Source organism: Diadema setosum, chromosome 12, assembly GCF_964275005.1.
Source record: "Diadema setosum chromosome 12, eeDiaSeto1, whole genome shotgun sequence".
In the NCBI taxonomy this organism is placed as follows: Eukaryota; Metazoa; Echinodermata; class Echinoidea; order Diadematoida; family Diadematidae; genus Diadema; species Diadema setosum.
Genome location: NC_092696.1, coordinates 6,236,666 through 6,251,751, shown reverse-complemented (window position 1 = coordinate 6,251,751; position 15,086 = coordinate 6,236,666). Strand labels below are relative to the sequence as shown.

The 15,086-nt window shown below is 36.0% G+C and overlaps 1 protein-coding gene across 1 annotated transcript; it reads left to right on the top strand.

Annotated features, from left to right (window-relative positions):
* The first annotated feature begins 4,866 nt into the window (after positions 1-4,866).
* Positions 4,867-7,868, top strand: LOC140236318 (uncharacterized). Its single transcript, XM_072316271.1, has 2 exons — positions 4,867-4,886; positions 7,229-7,868. Exons 1-2 carry the CDS (start codon positions 4,867-4,869, stop codon positions 7,866-7,868), a joined length of 660 nt encoding a protein of 219 aa, XP_072172372.1.
* The last annotated feature ends 7,218 nt before the right edge of the window (positions 7,869-15,086 follow it).

Below are 15,086 nucleotides of genomic sequence, written 5' to 3'. Positions count from 1 at the left end.
ATTTACCTTTCGTTTTGTAACGGTGCACTATACCCTACAAAAGTTAGCACGAGTCGGAATTCATACGACCTGCATCGACGTAAATAAGCACTGAATTGATCAGTGTCGTAGTAGTAGTATCTACGATACTTTTTAGCATCACATTCATCATCTATCATGTCTATATTTTGTTTGATACCAAATGTTCTTACTGTAAATAAATTGAATTTTGGCATTGTAATGTATATAATAATGACATCAGTAATTTGCTTTTACAAGTTCCACTTGTCGGAAGACACTTATTGATGACTGCACTTATTTTTATCGATTGTTTCTTTCATCTTTTTTTTTTATCCGTTCGTATAGTTTGTATATTACTTTATATTTTTGTATTTCTTACACTGTCAAATGCTCACTTTGTGAATTATCTTTTGGTGGATGGAAAACACAACTGGATTGGATTGACCCAAATTAAATGGTTTAAAAAGTTCTCATGAGGTATAAATTGCTCTCCACCATAGGATTTTATAGTTTTGTTTCTTTGTTTGTTTGTTTTTTTCACATGAACTAATTTGCACTGCTGGGATTATGAGATGTAACAAGTAACCATTTTCTTACGTAGGTATAATATCATTTTCAGTAATTTTCAAACGTTGTGTGTGGGTCATGATTTCTTCCTGTAGATTTGTCTCATAAGTCACGTGTTTGTCTCTTTTGTTATATTGAAACATAAATGAAATTAGCTTATAAGAGCATGCATTCACATGCCTTTGGAACAGAAACTTAAACCCAAGTAGAAATTATAATGTAGATTGAGTGAAGGCAGCAACACTAGTAAAACGCATAAGTGAAAGTTTGAGGAAAATCGACAATCGATGCAAAAGTAATTAATTTTTAAAGTTTTGGTGTTGGAACGGCTGGATAAGGAGACTACTTGAGTTTATGACATCATAACTTTGTGTGGACAACAACTATAAAGAAAATATAAAGAAAATGCAACATGCTTTCACCTTTTCTATAGCATTATGAAAAAGCATTTGACTAACAGCTTTCAGAAAGCAGGGGGAAGAATTATTACCCTTAACATGCATGGCATATTTATTATGTCAGTATGAAGTTGATGGAGTGTGTAATTTTCATGAAAATGTTTTGTTTTATTTTGTGGAATCTTCTTTATGTTTTTTATATCGTTGTCAGCACATGCCGTCATGAACTCTAGTAGTCTTTAATATTCAGTGGTTACAATACATAAACTTTATGAACTATTAACTTTTGCAACGATTTTCGATTTTCCTCAAACTTTCACTGATGTGTTTTACTAATGTTCCCGCCCTCACTCAATCCATATTGCTCTTCTAGTATAATTGGTTCCTTAAGCTTGGGTTTGTCTTTGCTGTGCGGCAATATCGTGCCCTCCTGGATATTTACCTCAGCTAGGTATTTGCAGAAAAAGAGAAATGGGGATTGATTAGAAGAGCTAAACTAAACATGTCAACGTTATACACTCCTAAAATCTGAATCACAAAATAATTTATACATGTAGATAGCATTCATTTATATACATAGATTATAATTTATATATATATATATATATATATATATATATATATAACGAAGTATTGGAACAAGTTCACGCGGTTAACTGCAGGTTCATCCGTATTTATTGCAACTCTGAGTTTCATGCAACCTCCATGAGGCCCAATCATCAGGCAATTTATATATATATATATATATATATATATATATATATATATATATATGAAGAGTTTGTTTGCAAAAACCGATAAGTCCATATTTGCCAAATGGAGACATTTGCGATTAAAGGTCGAGAAAAATAAAGAGAATAATTAAGAAAATTTTTGCTTCTTTTGACCATAACTTCAAAAATGTACCTTTATATGTAGTGACCAATATATCATTTAAAAGGTATTATTTTGTACTTTATGACAGAGACCGTACTTCAAAATCTTCAAAAATGGACTTATCGGTTTTTGCGAACAAACTCTTCATATATATATATATATATATATATATATATATATATATATATATATAAAGTTATGTATATTTTTATGAAAAATTTTATGGCAAAATGAACTAAATGCATTTTTGTTAAATTGAGATATTTGTTATCAAAGCTACTTAAAACCAAATTAAATAAGAAGATACATGATATTTTAAAGCATGACTTCTAGAATATTCCTTGCTATGTTACAAACGAGGTATATATTAATGGAAAACTTTAATTTTGTTCTATCTGATGATGGACTTACTTTGAGATGTTTAAAATAGACGCTTAGACCATTTTGCAATAAAACTCTTCATGATTATATAACTACACTGTGTAAGATATAACGCTAGTGTGGGATTGAACTGATATTTGCACAGTTTTGGCGAAGGGGTTCCAGGCACTGTCTGAGCAATTTCGAGTCATTCTCGACTGGCAACTGGGACGGAATAGTATGATACATGTACATGTTATATAGTTGCCCCATGCAGTCTCGCAGGTCAGTGTTTGGCTCATGAAGCTCGCTTGACATAGCGCGGAAAATGACAACAAAGCTGGCTATACGTAGCTTATTTCTATTTTTAGCAGTTATGTCGGGTTGGTGGAACTTCCTCACGTCACTCTGGCTAGGATTTCCCCAAAGTGAACCGTTTTTATGTAAACCGGGCTCGTGTTGCAGGGAGAGAGCATTATGCTGCCTCGATATGCAGTCTGCATCGTATGCAACAAGTGCATTGTATACTCCCTATATAATATGGCGCACAGAGCTTGGAATGCCCACATACTACTCTTTTAGCGGGGATTTCCTAAAAAAGTACGAGGTGTATTTACACCGTCTGGCGTGACAATGAGAGCTGTTTTTTTTTTTTTTTTTGTCTTTTAATCGGAATCGATCGTGTGCAGAAAGATATCAACATGGAAGGGCATGTAAAAAGACATCTAGTGATTCCACCTCATCTGCGCTTATGTAGGCCTACTAACTCACTATGCATCAGATGTGTTGTGTTAAACTCGAACATCTTTTTAAATCACTGCTCCCGATGGTAAACAATACCTTTAATAAACTTACTAACTGTATAGGGAGGGGACGATCGTGTCCCCGGTATGAGTTTCACACTGGAGATAGAAAAGTGTCTGTGTGTGATTACCGGTAAAAAGGAGATTAAATTTACAAAGACACCGTCTTCGGAAGAGTAGTGAGGCCATGATAACAGTAGTAGACCTGTACGTTGTGCATTTGCTACCTTTTTAGGAAAAGAGTCGTGACAAGTATCGGCCTAATATTATACTTTGTTATATGTTATACCAGGAGGTGTTCAGTGTTGAAGGAGAAGGACCAAGAATCTCTCATACCTCTCCATGCTCTTTGCCGCGGAGAGGCTATGCCTTCTATAGCTGTCACAGGTGATAGTAAATTATTGCTTTGACAAAAGACAGCACTTCCGGTTGAGTATTCATCATTCTTAGAATGCAGCATACATATAGCCGGCAGCAATCTGCTGTCTCCTTCAATATTTTCCCCCAGCAATCGTTTCTTGTCTAAAGAATACAAGACACGCGAAGAAAATTGATACTTGTGCTTCTTTAACTGCAAATGCTGCTGAACTGGTACAAAACAAAACAAAACAAAACAAGCAAACAAACAAACAAAACACGCATCCGCCTGTTTCATAATTAATTGTAAAGGTTTTAACCTCATGTAAAATGTAATCCACCCATCAAGCAACATTATGCTCAAAAGTGCACAAAGTATATAGTTATGTTAACTCTTGATGAGATACTTATGTTCTTTTTACTATTCGGTATTAATAACAAGGAGAGTTGAAGAACAAGTTAGTAGTTGTTTCGTATAATATTGTCCGCGAGATCCTTACAGACTTTCAAATGTTAAATATTTTGAAGAGAAAAAAAATCTTGAATTTGTTAGAATCAAGAATTTCTTTTCTGGTCCCCGTATCCAAACTTATAGGAAGAGTGGCTTGGAGCCAGTGCAATGCTAAATATTCAATCGTCACGCTATAGAACCTATTTACGCATGGATTTGAACAGATTCCACTCTTTTTCTGAAACCTCCCTGGTTATAGTTACTGTAAAATCCACGCACTTGGCTTCGTGATGGCTGTGTACGGAGTTTGGGAATCCCCGCTCACTGAGCCTTCGATTCGGGGAAAGAAGCTGCCCCGAGACTATCCAGTGCACAAGATCGCTTCTCAGCGCTTAGAGATGTGGTAGCCCAATCAGGCGCCGCGCGATGCTTGTCGTTCCGCCACTATAGTACAGCGACAGGGCTGTGTATAGTTACCGGGATGCTGTATAAAGTTCACTGGCGTTGTTGAGCGAGTGGAGGTCTGAATGGAAATTGGCACTTCATCGGAGGAATGTTCGTATTTGTGGTCGTGTGTACGTTTTGTCTCCGGGCCATACCCGTCGTTTATGCCAAAGTGTCATTTCAGCGACGGTATCACATGAAATCGGACACAGACATTGACAGAGTAATCACATGGACGTAATATTTCCAAATTTGATTTTCTTGAGATATTTCGGAGTTGCATATATATAGTCACACAATCCGAGAAGAATCGCATGACCATGCAATATTGACTCGCATACAATGTCCGCACAACACTCGGAGAAAAGCAGCATGTGACTGGTATACGTGGTCCCGTTGAATATAGGAGACCGAGGATTGTTCCGTTTGTTTTTGTTTATGTCAAGATCAGGTTGGTGTTTTCGATGAGCTATAGAGTGGACTTGTATCCATTGCTTTGATATCTCATTCAGAAGTGTTCCCATCCAACTGCCTACCTTAGATCATAGTTTGAAAAGCTTGGTTCTCAAACGTAGATTTATCTCTATAACTTGCCACCACCTGTTCCACCATGGCTGAGAGCAACTTTAGGTAAGTAGTACATTGGAATTGTTATTGTTAACCTTTCACGGCAACTACCATCTATAGTTTCGGCAAGTCCATTTTTTATTGAGGGGGGGGGGGGAGGAAGGGTTTGTTACATAGGCCTATATTAGACATCAGAAAGTCAACATATACATTTTGGCAAATCTTATGATAAAACCTTAGTCCATGAATATATATTATATTTTTGTAGTTTTAACGAGTTCAACGCCATGAAAAATCATGACAATTAGGCTACATGTAGTAATTCTCTGTTTTTAACTTATAGTTGTGGTAATGTTATCCACGGGTCGTCTGTTCAGAATGAGAAGGGCGCTAAGTTGTCTTGAACATTTATGGGTTTAGTAGCAACTTAACGCCCTCATCATTCTCAACAGACGAAGTTACGTATGGGACCACACAAATTATGACTTGCTTCTATTTTGATTTTGTTATCACATTTCTCTCAAAGTTAGAGAGCAAAAAACAAAAACAAAAACAAAAACCAGTGCATTATGTGTTGAATACATTGTGAAACAAACTTTTATTTTCAGTCTTAGTTCTCAAGATCTATGTTCTATTACCTAGGACCTATACAATTTCTACAAAATATTGGATTTGTTGAAAGATTATTGAGAACTTACGAGCAATGCCATTTGCTCTATACACTTTTTGTTGGATTTTTTTTAGCATTCATGGAGTTAATTTGACATTATGTATATATATATAATCATATCTAGATGCGTCGTTACACTCTGATGTGTTCACTTTTCTCATATCTAATTCAACACTTATGTCAGTGACAGTGATGAACAGTAGAGGAAAAAAATCATGATTATCAGTTCCTTGTGTTCAAGCTCTTGTATTGACTTAATTGTCCAATGTTTTAGTATGTGAACAATGTTTTCTTCCTCATTGCATCAAAATCAGTCTGTATTTATACCATTTTCATCGTTCATTGTTACCGCCTTTAAATGCATGAGAATGCATTAAGATTAATCACAACTTATAGTGACCTTCATACTAACAGATATAGCTAAACCAAAGAAGCTCTTCTTTTTTGAATAGTAGATGCATAAGGGTTATGTGGCATTCATATTTTTATAAAAATGTGTTTGTACTGTCAATGTAGGATCACGGGCTATAAGCGCACTTGTAGAATCTTGGTTTCCTTTAAGACCAACAACTTCACAAAAGATTAGCACATGAGAGATGTTCATAAAACACACTTGAGGAGAAAAGCAACATTCTAACATGACGAATTGAGTTCAAAAGTTTAACTATGGTGCTCCATAGGTTCTACCATGCAGTGTTTTTGGACGTCACCAAATGTAATCAATAAATACATCTGATCAAATTTGTCGCATTAAAGATAATCTCATAAATCTCATTAAACATGACATTTCAGTGGTTAACGTTTATTAAAGGGGTAGTTTTTGTTCAAACCTAACTTCAGATCTCTTACTTTTTTTCTTTGGGGAGATAATGAAGCTTCTTAAGAAATATGAAAGAGCATGCAATTCCAAAAGAGAGTCAATATTTATTTGATGAAAATTGGTTTTGATAATGGCTGAGATATCCAAAGCAGAGCGATCCTGTTAATAAAAGGTGGGCCGGCTTTTATTAGATCGCTATGTTTTACTTTGTTTTTAAATGTCTTATAGCCATTCCCAAACCAATTTTCATCTAAGTGACTTTGAATTCCTCTTAAAATGGTATTCTCTGCATTATTTCATAAGTAGTTCCTTGGTATCTCGCAAAAAGTTAAAAGCCCAATCATCATCTCCACCAGTACCGGTACTCAACTACAACAACCCTTTATCAAATAATTATAAGTAGAATTGTCCTAAAAAGTAACGTATTGGACATGTAAATCTTGGAGAATTTCTTACTTGCATATTTGAATTATTCTAATCAGCTAACAAACTGAAGACCATCATGTGATTGATCAGATTCCTGGTAGATTTCATGTCCCCACAACTGTTTAGTCATTTACATTCAAAACGACAGAAATCTGTTGAAATGCAATGTATTTCTTTATGTTCAGTACGTTGCTAGTACAGGGGATATAATTTAAGTTCATGTAAGTTAACTTTGTTTTGGTAGATATCTATTTTGTATTATCCGTTTCATATCAAAAAAAAAAAAATCAGTATGTTTGATTTAATAGAGTACCAAGTCAAATCATTTGACTCCTATTGTCATACTCTTTACCACCCACGGTTAATTACCCTCTGCATGCGCTCTACGGCTTCACTTCCAACTCGATGTTTACTATTAATTGTTTTACTCGATGTTTACTATTAATAATGTTTTATTTCTTCTTTTTGGTTGGTTTGTTTAAACTGCAGCCCGCTAGATGCCATTGCAGGCTACCAGGAAAACCAAGGGGAAAATGAGACATCTGCTTTTAAGCACCTCTCCCTGGACGAGAGCGATGTCAAAGGAGAATATAATGACCTCAAGTCAAACGTCACAGTTGGCGACAAGAGTTTTTCGGTTATGCGGATCTCAAATCCCAACGATTCGGGCATAAATTCAAAAGAGGACGTGGCGGACGAGGTGAAGAATATAGCAAGGACGCCGAAAAAAGTGGAAAACTTCATTAATGAGCCCGAAGCTTCGCTGTTTCCTAATATAGATTCATGCGACCCCAAGAGCACTAAGCTTGAGAAGAAGACAGAGATAAACACAAATGATTCGATACGAACATTGAAGAAGGCGCATAGTGCCTTCGCCGTCCGAAACGAAAGGAGGAGTCAGGAATTTGATACTCAAATCGCTTCGCTGATCCTGGAAGTGCTTAAACTCAATGATAAATTGCAAGCGGTCGAGGAAGACATGAAAGGGGTAAAGAAAGAAATGAAAGAGGTAAAAGAAGAAAACGCATCACTACGCGCCGAGTTAGCCAGAATGCGGCAGCGCATGGGTGCTAATGAGGAGAACCAGTACATAGGATTCATGGCAAAGGGAAAGGACACACATCCATGATTGTAATGTGTGCACACAATTATCATGACACGTATGTCTGTGCATGGTCTGTGCATGTACTCTTGACACAACACCTGTTGTATGTAGTAAACTTTGAGAATATTTATGAGTAAGTGAGAAATCTCGGAGTGATTTTAATCTTCACCCACAATAGAGCAACACGTCACATCTGTGTCTAAGGCAGCTTGAATCTCTATACGAAACATTGATAGAATCCGCAAGCATGTAAACAGACATGTTGCTGAACTAGTCAGTCAACTCAATTCTAACTAGGCCTACAGCTTGAGCCAAAGTCAGCTGCACAGACGTTAGTGACTCCAATAAATAGATGCACGGTTAGTGACTCTGCAAAGGAAGAGGGTTTCACAATAACCCCATTCTGCGAGATCTTCACTGGCTTCCTATCAGCGAGAGAATTGTCTTCAAACTTGGAGTTTTTATGGTTAAAGCGCTTGCTGGCAAATCTCCGTCCTACATCTCAGATTCTCCTAGTGAGGCACCAGTCGGCTCGTAGCTTGACATCAGCAAACCAAGTTCAATTGAAGGAATTTCTCTGCCGCAGAGCTTAGGGAGACAGAGCCTTCTACATTGACTCCAAGGTCTACATCTCTGGACCCAAGCTTTGAAATACCCTACCTCGATAGATCGGGAATGCAGATTATTTATCATACGTCATGACTTACATGTGTACCTAAAGACTAACCTTTTCCCGGCTATGCCTTCTCAACAGTAGTACTCAATCCTTGACTCAGGATAATGGAAATTGGATACTTCAAGATCATAATATTAATTGACTGAACATTCGACGCTGTTCAAGAAGCCATCATTATAATCACAGCCCGGCCTGTTTTATCCGGGGTACAGTGTGTTATTGCGAAGACTCGTTATTCCAAAGGTTCGTTATTCCGGAGAAGTAATACGGTTCGTAATTCCGAATGCTCGTTTTGTTTTGTTTTGTTTTTTGTTATTTTTTAAAGCTCCGTCGTTACATTTTTTAATTAACGAACATTATTTCATTTTCGAATTAACTTTTATTTTTTGCTGTGCCTTGAATAGAAATACATGTAAATGTTTAGATAACGAGGGCAGTTTACAAAATTTATTTCATTTTTACACGTATAAAAATTTAGTGATATGTATTTTTGTTGTCATAGATTTTGTGACATATTGTGTAAAATTACATACTGACATAGCTTACTGCCGTAATGTCTACCAAGTTCTGCTCCAATTGAATATAAATAATCAATTCATTGAAATGGTACATTGTGTTTCTGTGTTGAACTATCTCTTTCAACAAAATATGTGTCTACATTGTGATGAATAAATTTACCCTTCGTTTTGTACCGATGCACTATGCCCTACAGAAGTTAGCACGAGTCGGAATTCACACGTACAGTGTATATTAATCGAATTGATCAGTGTCTTAGTATTAGTATCTACGATTATAGGCCTCACGCTCCTTTTCCGGGCTCCCATAGAAACCTGTGTTAAATGCAGCATATTCCATGAATCATAAAAAATCAATCGAATCATAGAATTTTTTTAAATTGAAGCAGATGAAGGGAAATTTTCTCTGCTTTCAAGCAAACAACATATTTTGGGATGTTTTCCAGCTCTAAAAAAAGTTAAGAGCCTCCATACGAGACTAGTCATCCAGTCACTCTCAAAAATGATAAAAATAGCAAATTACCTCATACATCAATAAAAAATCATTAAAAATACAAAAACCCTGACTCATTCAACTTCTTCGTAACCTGCAGAAGCTCCTGTCCTCTAAGCAATGTCAAACACTACCAAAAGTGGCAATTTTCCACTTGACTGATTTTTAATGATTTTTTTGGTAAAAAATAACATTACCTCATCTTTGTACTGCCTTCCCGGTAGGCAATGCGCGAGTTAAATTAGGAGCGTGAGGCCTATAGAGCAGTCAAGTGCTTCCAAACACTTTTTTAACACTTTCATCTTGTAGAAATATTAATTTCGACTACAACGATATAAAACTTTCTACATTTCATGCTTGTTTTCAGCAGAGTGGACCCCATCAAGCTACAATGCACCATGTACTAAAATCCAATCAATGCACCCTTACTTGCATTATACAGGTAGTACCTTGGGTTCGGTGAAATTGGATGTAGGGCCCAAATAGACAATAATGCAATGACATTCATTCACTCCAATTTGAAGGTTTAAGTGCTGGATACCCTGAAAACCTCCCAAAATATCAAAATAATTATTCATAACACATATCAAAGTAAATATTTAAGTTTAATAAGCAAGAAAGGGAAGTTCAATTTCATTGTTCCATGGAGCATTTGAGCACACCACCAGGCCATATGATGTACTTTTAAAATATATATCAATGTAAAACTCGATGTAAGGTAGGGATTGGAGTTCACAGAGGATAGAATATGAAGGATAGAATAAGATGGGATTTGAAATGGGGGGGGGGTGGTTCCAGGACATGCCTACAGAATGGCCCTACATACCTACAGAATGGCCCTACATGTTATAAAGGGCAACAACAGAGAGCATGAGTACAGGTTTATACATTTTATGTTTTGTGGGGTTAGTTAGATGCTTGACTGCTTGGATCTGGAGTCAGGATGCAAGTGTTTTTTATTCACTGTTCTCCAATATCATTATTCCAACACATTTACATGGTCACAAGAGCCTTATTGACTCGGCCTGTAAAAAGCCAGCATACCACCGGATCATCACCCGCACTCTTGTCCGTCTTAATTTCTAACTGTTTGGAATAATGTTTGCTCCACTCTTCCGCATTCATATCCAAAATCTTCTTGCTGTCGCCATAAAACAGCCCTCTCAAAAACAACAACAACAAACAAACAAACAAACAAACAAACAAACAAACACTGTTGTATAGAAACGTTCATGAACAGACCTGCTGGCTCCCTCAGGCAGGACCAGAATATTGTGTATGACAACCTGCAACACAGATATAGTATTCATTAAATGTCAGTAAATGATTATGACACTTTGAAAACAGATAGTCCTGCTACATTTTTCTGAGAGAATGAGGCTGAGTTTGGCGTACTGTTAGAATGAAATGCAATGGAGTGAATGTGTTGACCATGAGTGGTGAATAATTGGCACATGGCTGGTGCGTGAACATGAATTCGTACTACAAGGAAACTTCCAAGACACAAAACCCACTGTCTGCATGGGACCAAGCACGTCCATCACAAATTTTACACACACAGCTCTCCATTTTCACAGTAAAAGTGAAAATAATACAGTTACACCGTCACTGGGTGCTAGTTCTGAGGTGTACAAGTAAACTTAAAGGATATAGGCCCACATCCGCAGGGAAGGCAGGGCAAGGGTTAGGGCGTAAGTTACTCCGTCTAACGTTAGACAAGAGTTCTACACTAGCTTAGACTGGGTTAAATTTGAGCCTTGCTCATATTACTAGGCAGCTATATAGAAAACCCTGGGGATAAATTTGGGGTTAGAATCTGATTTCGGGCTGAAATCTAACTTTGGGTCGGCAATGGATTCAACTTTTGGGCTGTAGTTTGGGTTAGGGTTAGGGTTAGGTTAGGGTTAGGATTTGGGTTAGGGCTAGTTAGGGTTAGTTATGGTTAGGGTTAGAGTTTAGGGTTAGGGTTTACAGGGTTATAGGGTTAATATAATATAATCTATTTTTCTTATTTTCTCTAATTTTACCTTATCTTAATTACGGACTCCTAGTGTGGGGTAGTGCCCATCAAAACTTACTAGATAAATTACTTTTGTTACAAAAAAAAAGTTATTCGTATTATTTGTGGCGTCCCGCCACGTTCCCATACAGAGCCATTATTTATTAAACATATAATTTTGAAAATTAAAGATTTGTATTTTTTTCAACTTGGTCAGTTTATGTTTAATTACAATGTAAATGCACTTCCCAGTATTTTTAATTCAATGTTCCCACGGAACCAGTCTTTTCATGATTATCCCATTAGACAATCTAATGAGTTTCATTTACCCCTCCTGAGAACTTTATTGGCTCAGAATACATTTATATACACTGGTCCTAGATTTTGGAACTCACTGAGCTGTGAAATAAAAAATTCCCCATCTTTGTATTCTTTTAAGCGCAAGTTGAAACTTTTTTTATTAAATCCTCCCTGACATGTTCTTTTTTTTTCCATTAACAGCTATAGCTTTTGTTAACCTCAGAGTTCATCATCCACCCACCGATCATTCAAACACTGAATTTATCATTACGTAAAGAAGTAGCCATTACAATCCTTGCTCAGCTGCATGCAGCACCAACTCTATGAAGCACATTCTCTACCATCCTCTGCTCCATTTCCCTTATTCAGCGTGTAGGTATTCTCTCATTCTCTCTTTTCTTCTTTCTTTCCTTCCATACTTTTCATCTATTCTGGCAAGTTGTGTCATGTTGTTGCGTTTCTTCTGTTTTGTCCCGTCCTGTCGTATATTATATTCGTCACAAGTGTTTGTAAATAAGTAATTTATAGGTTTTATGAGTGGTTCACAATCTACAAGCTTTGCTTTTTAGTGGACCTCTCTATTCTTTCTTCTTTTTTTTTTTCAACTGAAGCATGACTTTGTATTATATTTTTTTTGCCAGTATGCGCTCCTATGTTTATTGATACCATTTATTAATTAAGACAAATGTTCTTTGTTTATGATGTAAAACCTGATTTATCTTGTGTTATGTTTTTGTTGAAAAAGAAAAAAGAAGAAGAATGAAAATAAATGAATTGAATTGAATTGAATTGAATAGGGTTTTTAGGGTTAGGGTTTTAACAGCTAGGGTTAAATTTGGGGTTAGAATCTGATTTTGGGCTGAAATCTAACTTTGGGTCAGCAATGGATTCAACTTTAGGGCTATGGATAGAGTTAACTATGTGTTTGTTTATGGTTTTGGTTTGGGTTAGGGTTAGGGTAATGGTTTTAAAAGCCAATGTTAGGGTTAAATTTGGGGTTAGAATCTGATTTGGGGCTGAAATCTAACTTTGGGCCGGCAATGGATTCAATTTTAAGGCTATGGTTAGACTTAAGGGCAAGGGCTACCTTAGGAATAGGACTACACTTGTTTACTAGTGGTCTGACTTACCCCTTAAAGAATATTTCCAAATTTAAGCTATAGCAGGTACCATGGCAGTAACCCCGGGAACCTTCCCGTACACTCTGCACGCCCTTTGCTGGCGAGAACATCGCATTCTAGCAGACGACTCTCATGCCCACTGCCTACCAGTCTCACAGTATAGGCCTCACGCTCCTTTTCCGGGCTCTCATAGAAACCTGTGTTAAATGCAGCATATTCCATGAATCATAAAAAATCAATCGAATCATAGAATTTTTTTAAATTGAAGCAAATGAAGGGAAATTTTCTCTGCTTTCAAGCAAACAACATATTTTGGGATGTTTTCCAGCTCTAAAAAAAGTTAAGAGCCTCCATACGAGACTAGTCATCCAGTCACTCTCAAAAATGATAAAAATAGCAAATTACCTCATACATCAATAAAAAATCATTAAAAATACAAAAACCCTGACTCATTCAACTTCTTCATAACCTGCAGAAGCTCCTGTCCTCAAGCAATGTCAAACACTACCAAAAGTGGCAATTTTCCACTTGACTGATTTTTAATGATTTTTTTGGTAAAAAATAACATTACCTCATCTTTGTACTGCCTTCCCGGTAGGCAATGCGCGAGTTGAATTAGGAGCGTGAGGCCTATAGCATCACATTCATCATCTATCATGTCTATATTTTGTTTGATACCAAATGTTCTTACTGTAAATAAATTGAATTTTGGCATTGTAATGTATATAATTATGACATCGGTAATTTGCTTTTACTAGTTCCACTTGTCGGAAGACACTTATTGATGACTGCACTTTTTTATCAATTGTTTCTTGCATCATGTTTTTGTTCGTTCGTATAGTTTGTATATTACTTTATATTTTTGTATTTCTTACACTATCAAAATGCTCACTTTGTGAATTAATTTTTGGTGGATGGGAAAAACACAATTGGATTGGATTGACTCAAATAGAATGGTTTCAGAAGTTCTCATAAGGTATGAATTGTTCGCCACCATAGGATTGTATAGTTTTGTTTTGTTTTGTTTTTTGCGTGAACTAATTTGCACTGCTGGGACTATGAGATGTAACAAATGTAAACATTTTCTTACGTACAGTTTACAAGTATATTATTTTCATTAATTACTTCAAAAGTTGTGTGTGTGTCATGATTTCTTCCTGTAGCTTTGTCTCATACGTCACGTGTTTGTCTTTTTTGTTATATTGAAACATAAATGAAATTAACTTATAAGAGCATGCACACACATGTCATTAGAACAGAAACCAAAACCCAAGGAGAATGTAGATTGAGTGAAAGTAGAAACACTATAGTGAAACACATTAGTGAAAGCTTGAGAAAAATCGGACAATCGATGCAAAAGTAATGAATTTTTAAAATTTTTTGTGTTAGAACCACTGGATAAGGGAGATTACTTGAGTTTATGACATCATGTGTGGACAAAATCTATAAAGAAAATATAAAGGAAATGCAACATGCTTTCACTTTTTCTAGCATTATGAAAAAGTATTATTTTGACTTACAGCTTTCAGAAAGCAGGGGGAATAATAATTACCCTTAACATGTACGTCAGTATGAAGTTGATGGAATGTGTCATTTTCGCTAAAAAAATGATTTGTGTGTGTGTGTTTGGAATTCTGTTTCTATATTCTTTATGTTGTTGTCCACACATGACGTCATGAACTCTAGTAGTCTCCTTATATTCAGTGGTTACAACACCAAAACCTTAGAAATTAATAACTTCTGCATCGATTTCCAATTTTCCTCAAACTTTCACTGATGTATTTTACCAATGTTGCTGCTTTCACTCAATCCACATTGCTCTTTTAGGTTTGGTTTCCTTTAAGCTTAGTTTTGTCTTTGTAGTACGGCAATATTGTGCCCTCCTCGATATTTTAACTCAGTTATTCGCAGAAAAAGAGAAATAGGGATTGATTAGAAGAGCTAAACTAAACATATCAACGGTATACACTCCCAAAAACTAAAGCACAAAATTAGGAAACATATATATATATATATATATATATATATATATATATATATATAAAGAATCATATGAAAAGTTTTATCGTAAAATGAACTAAATGCGTTCTTGGTAAATTGAAATATTTTGTGATTAAAGCTACAAAAAGATTTAAAAG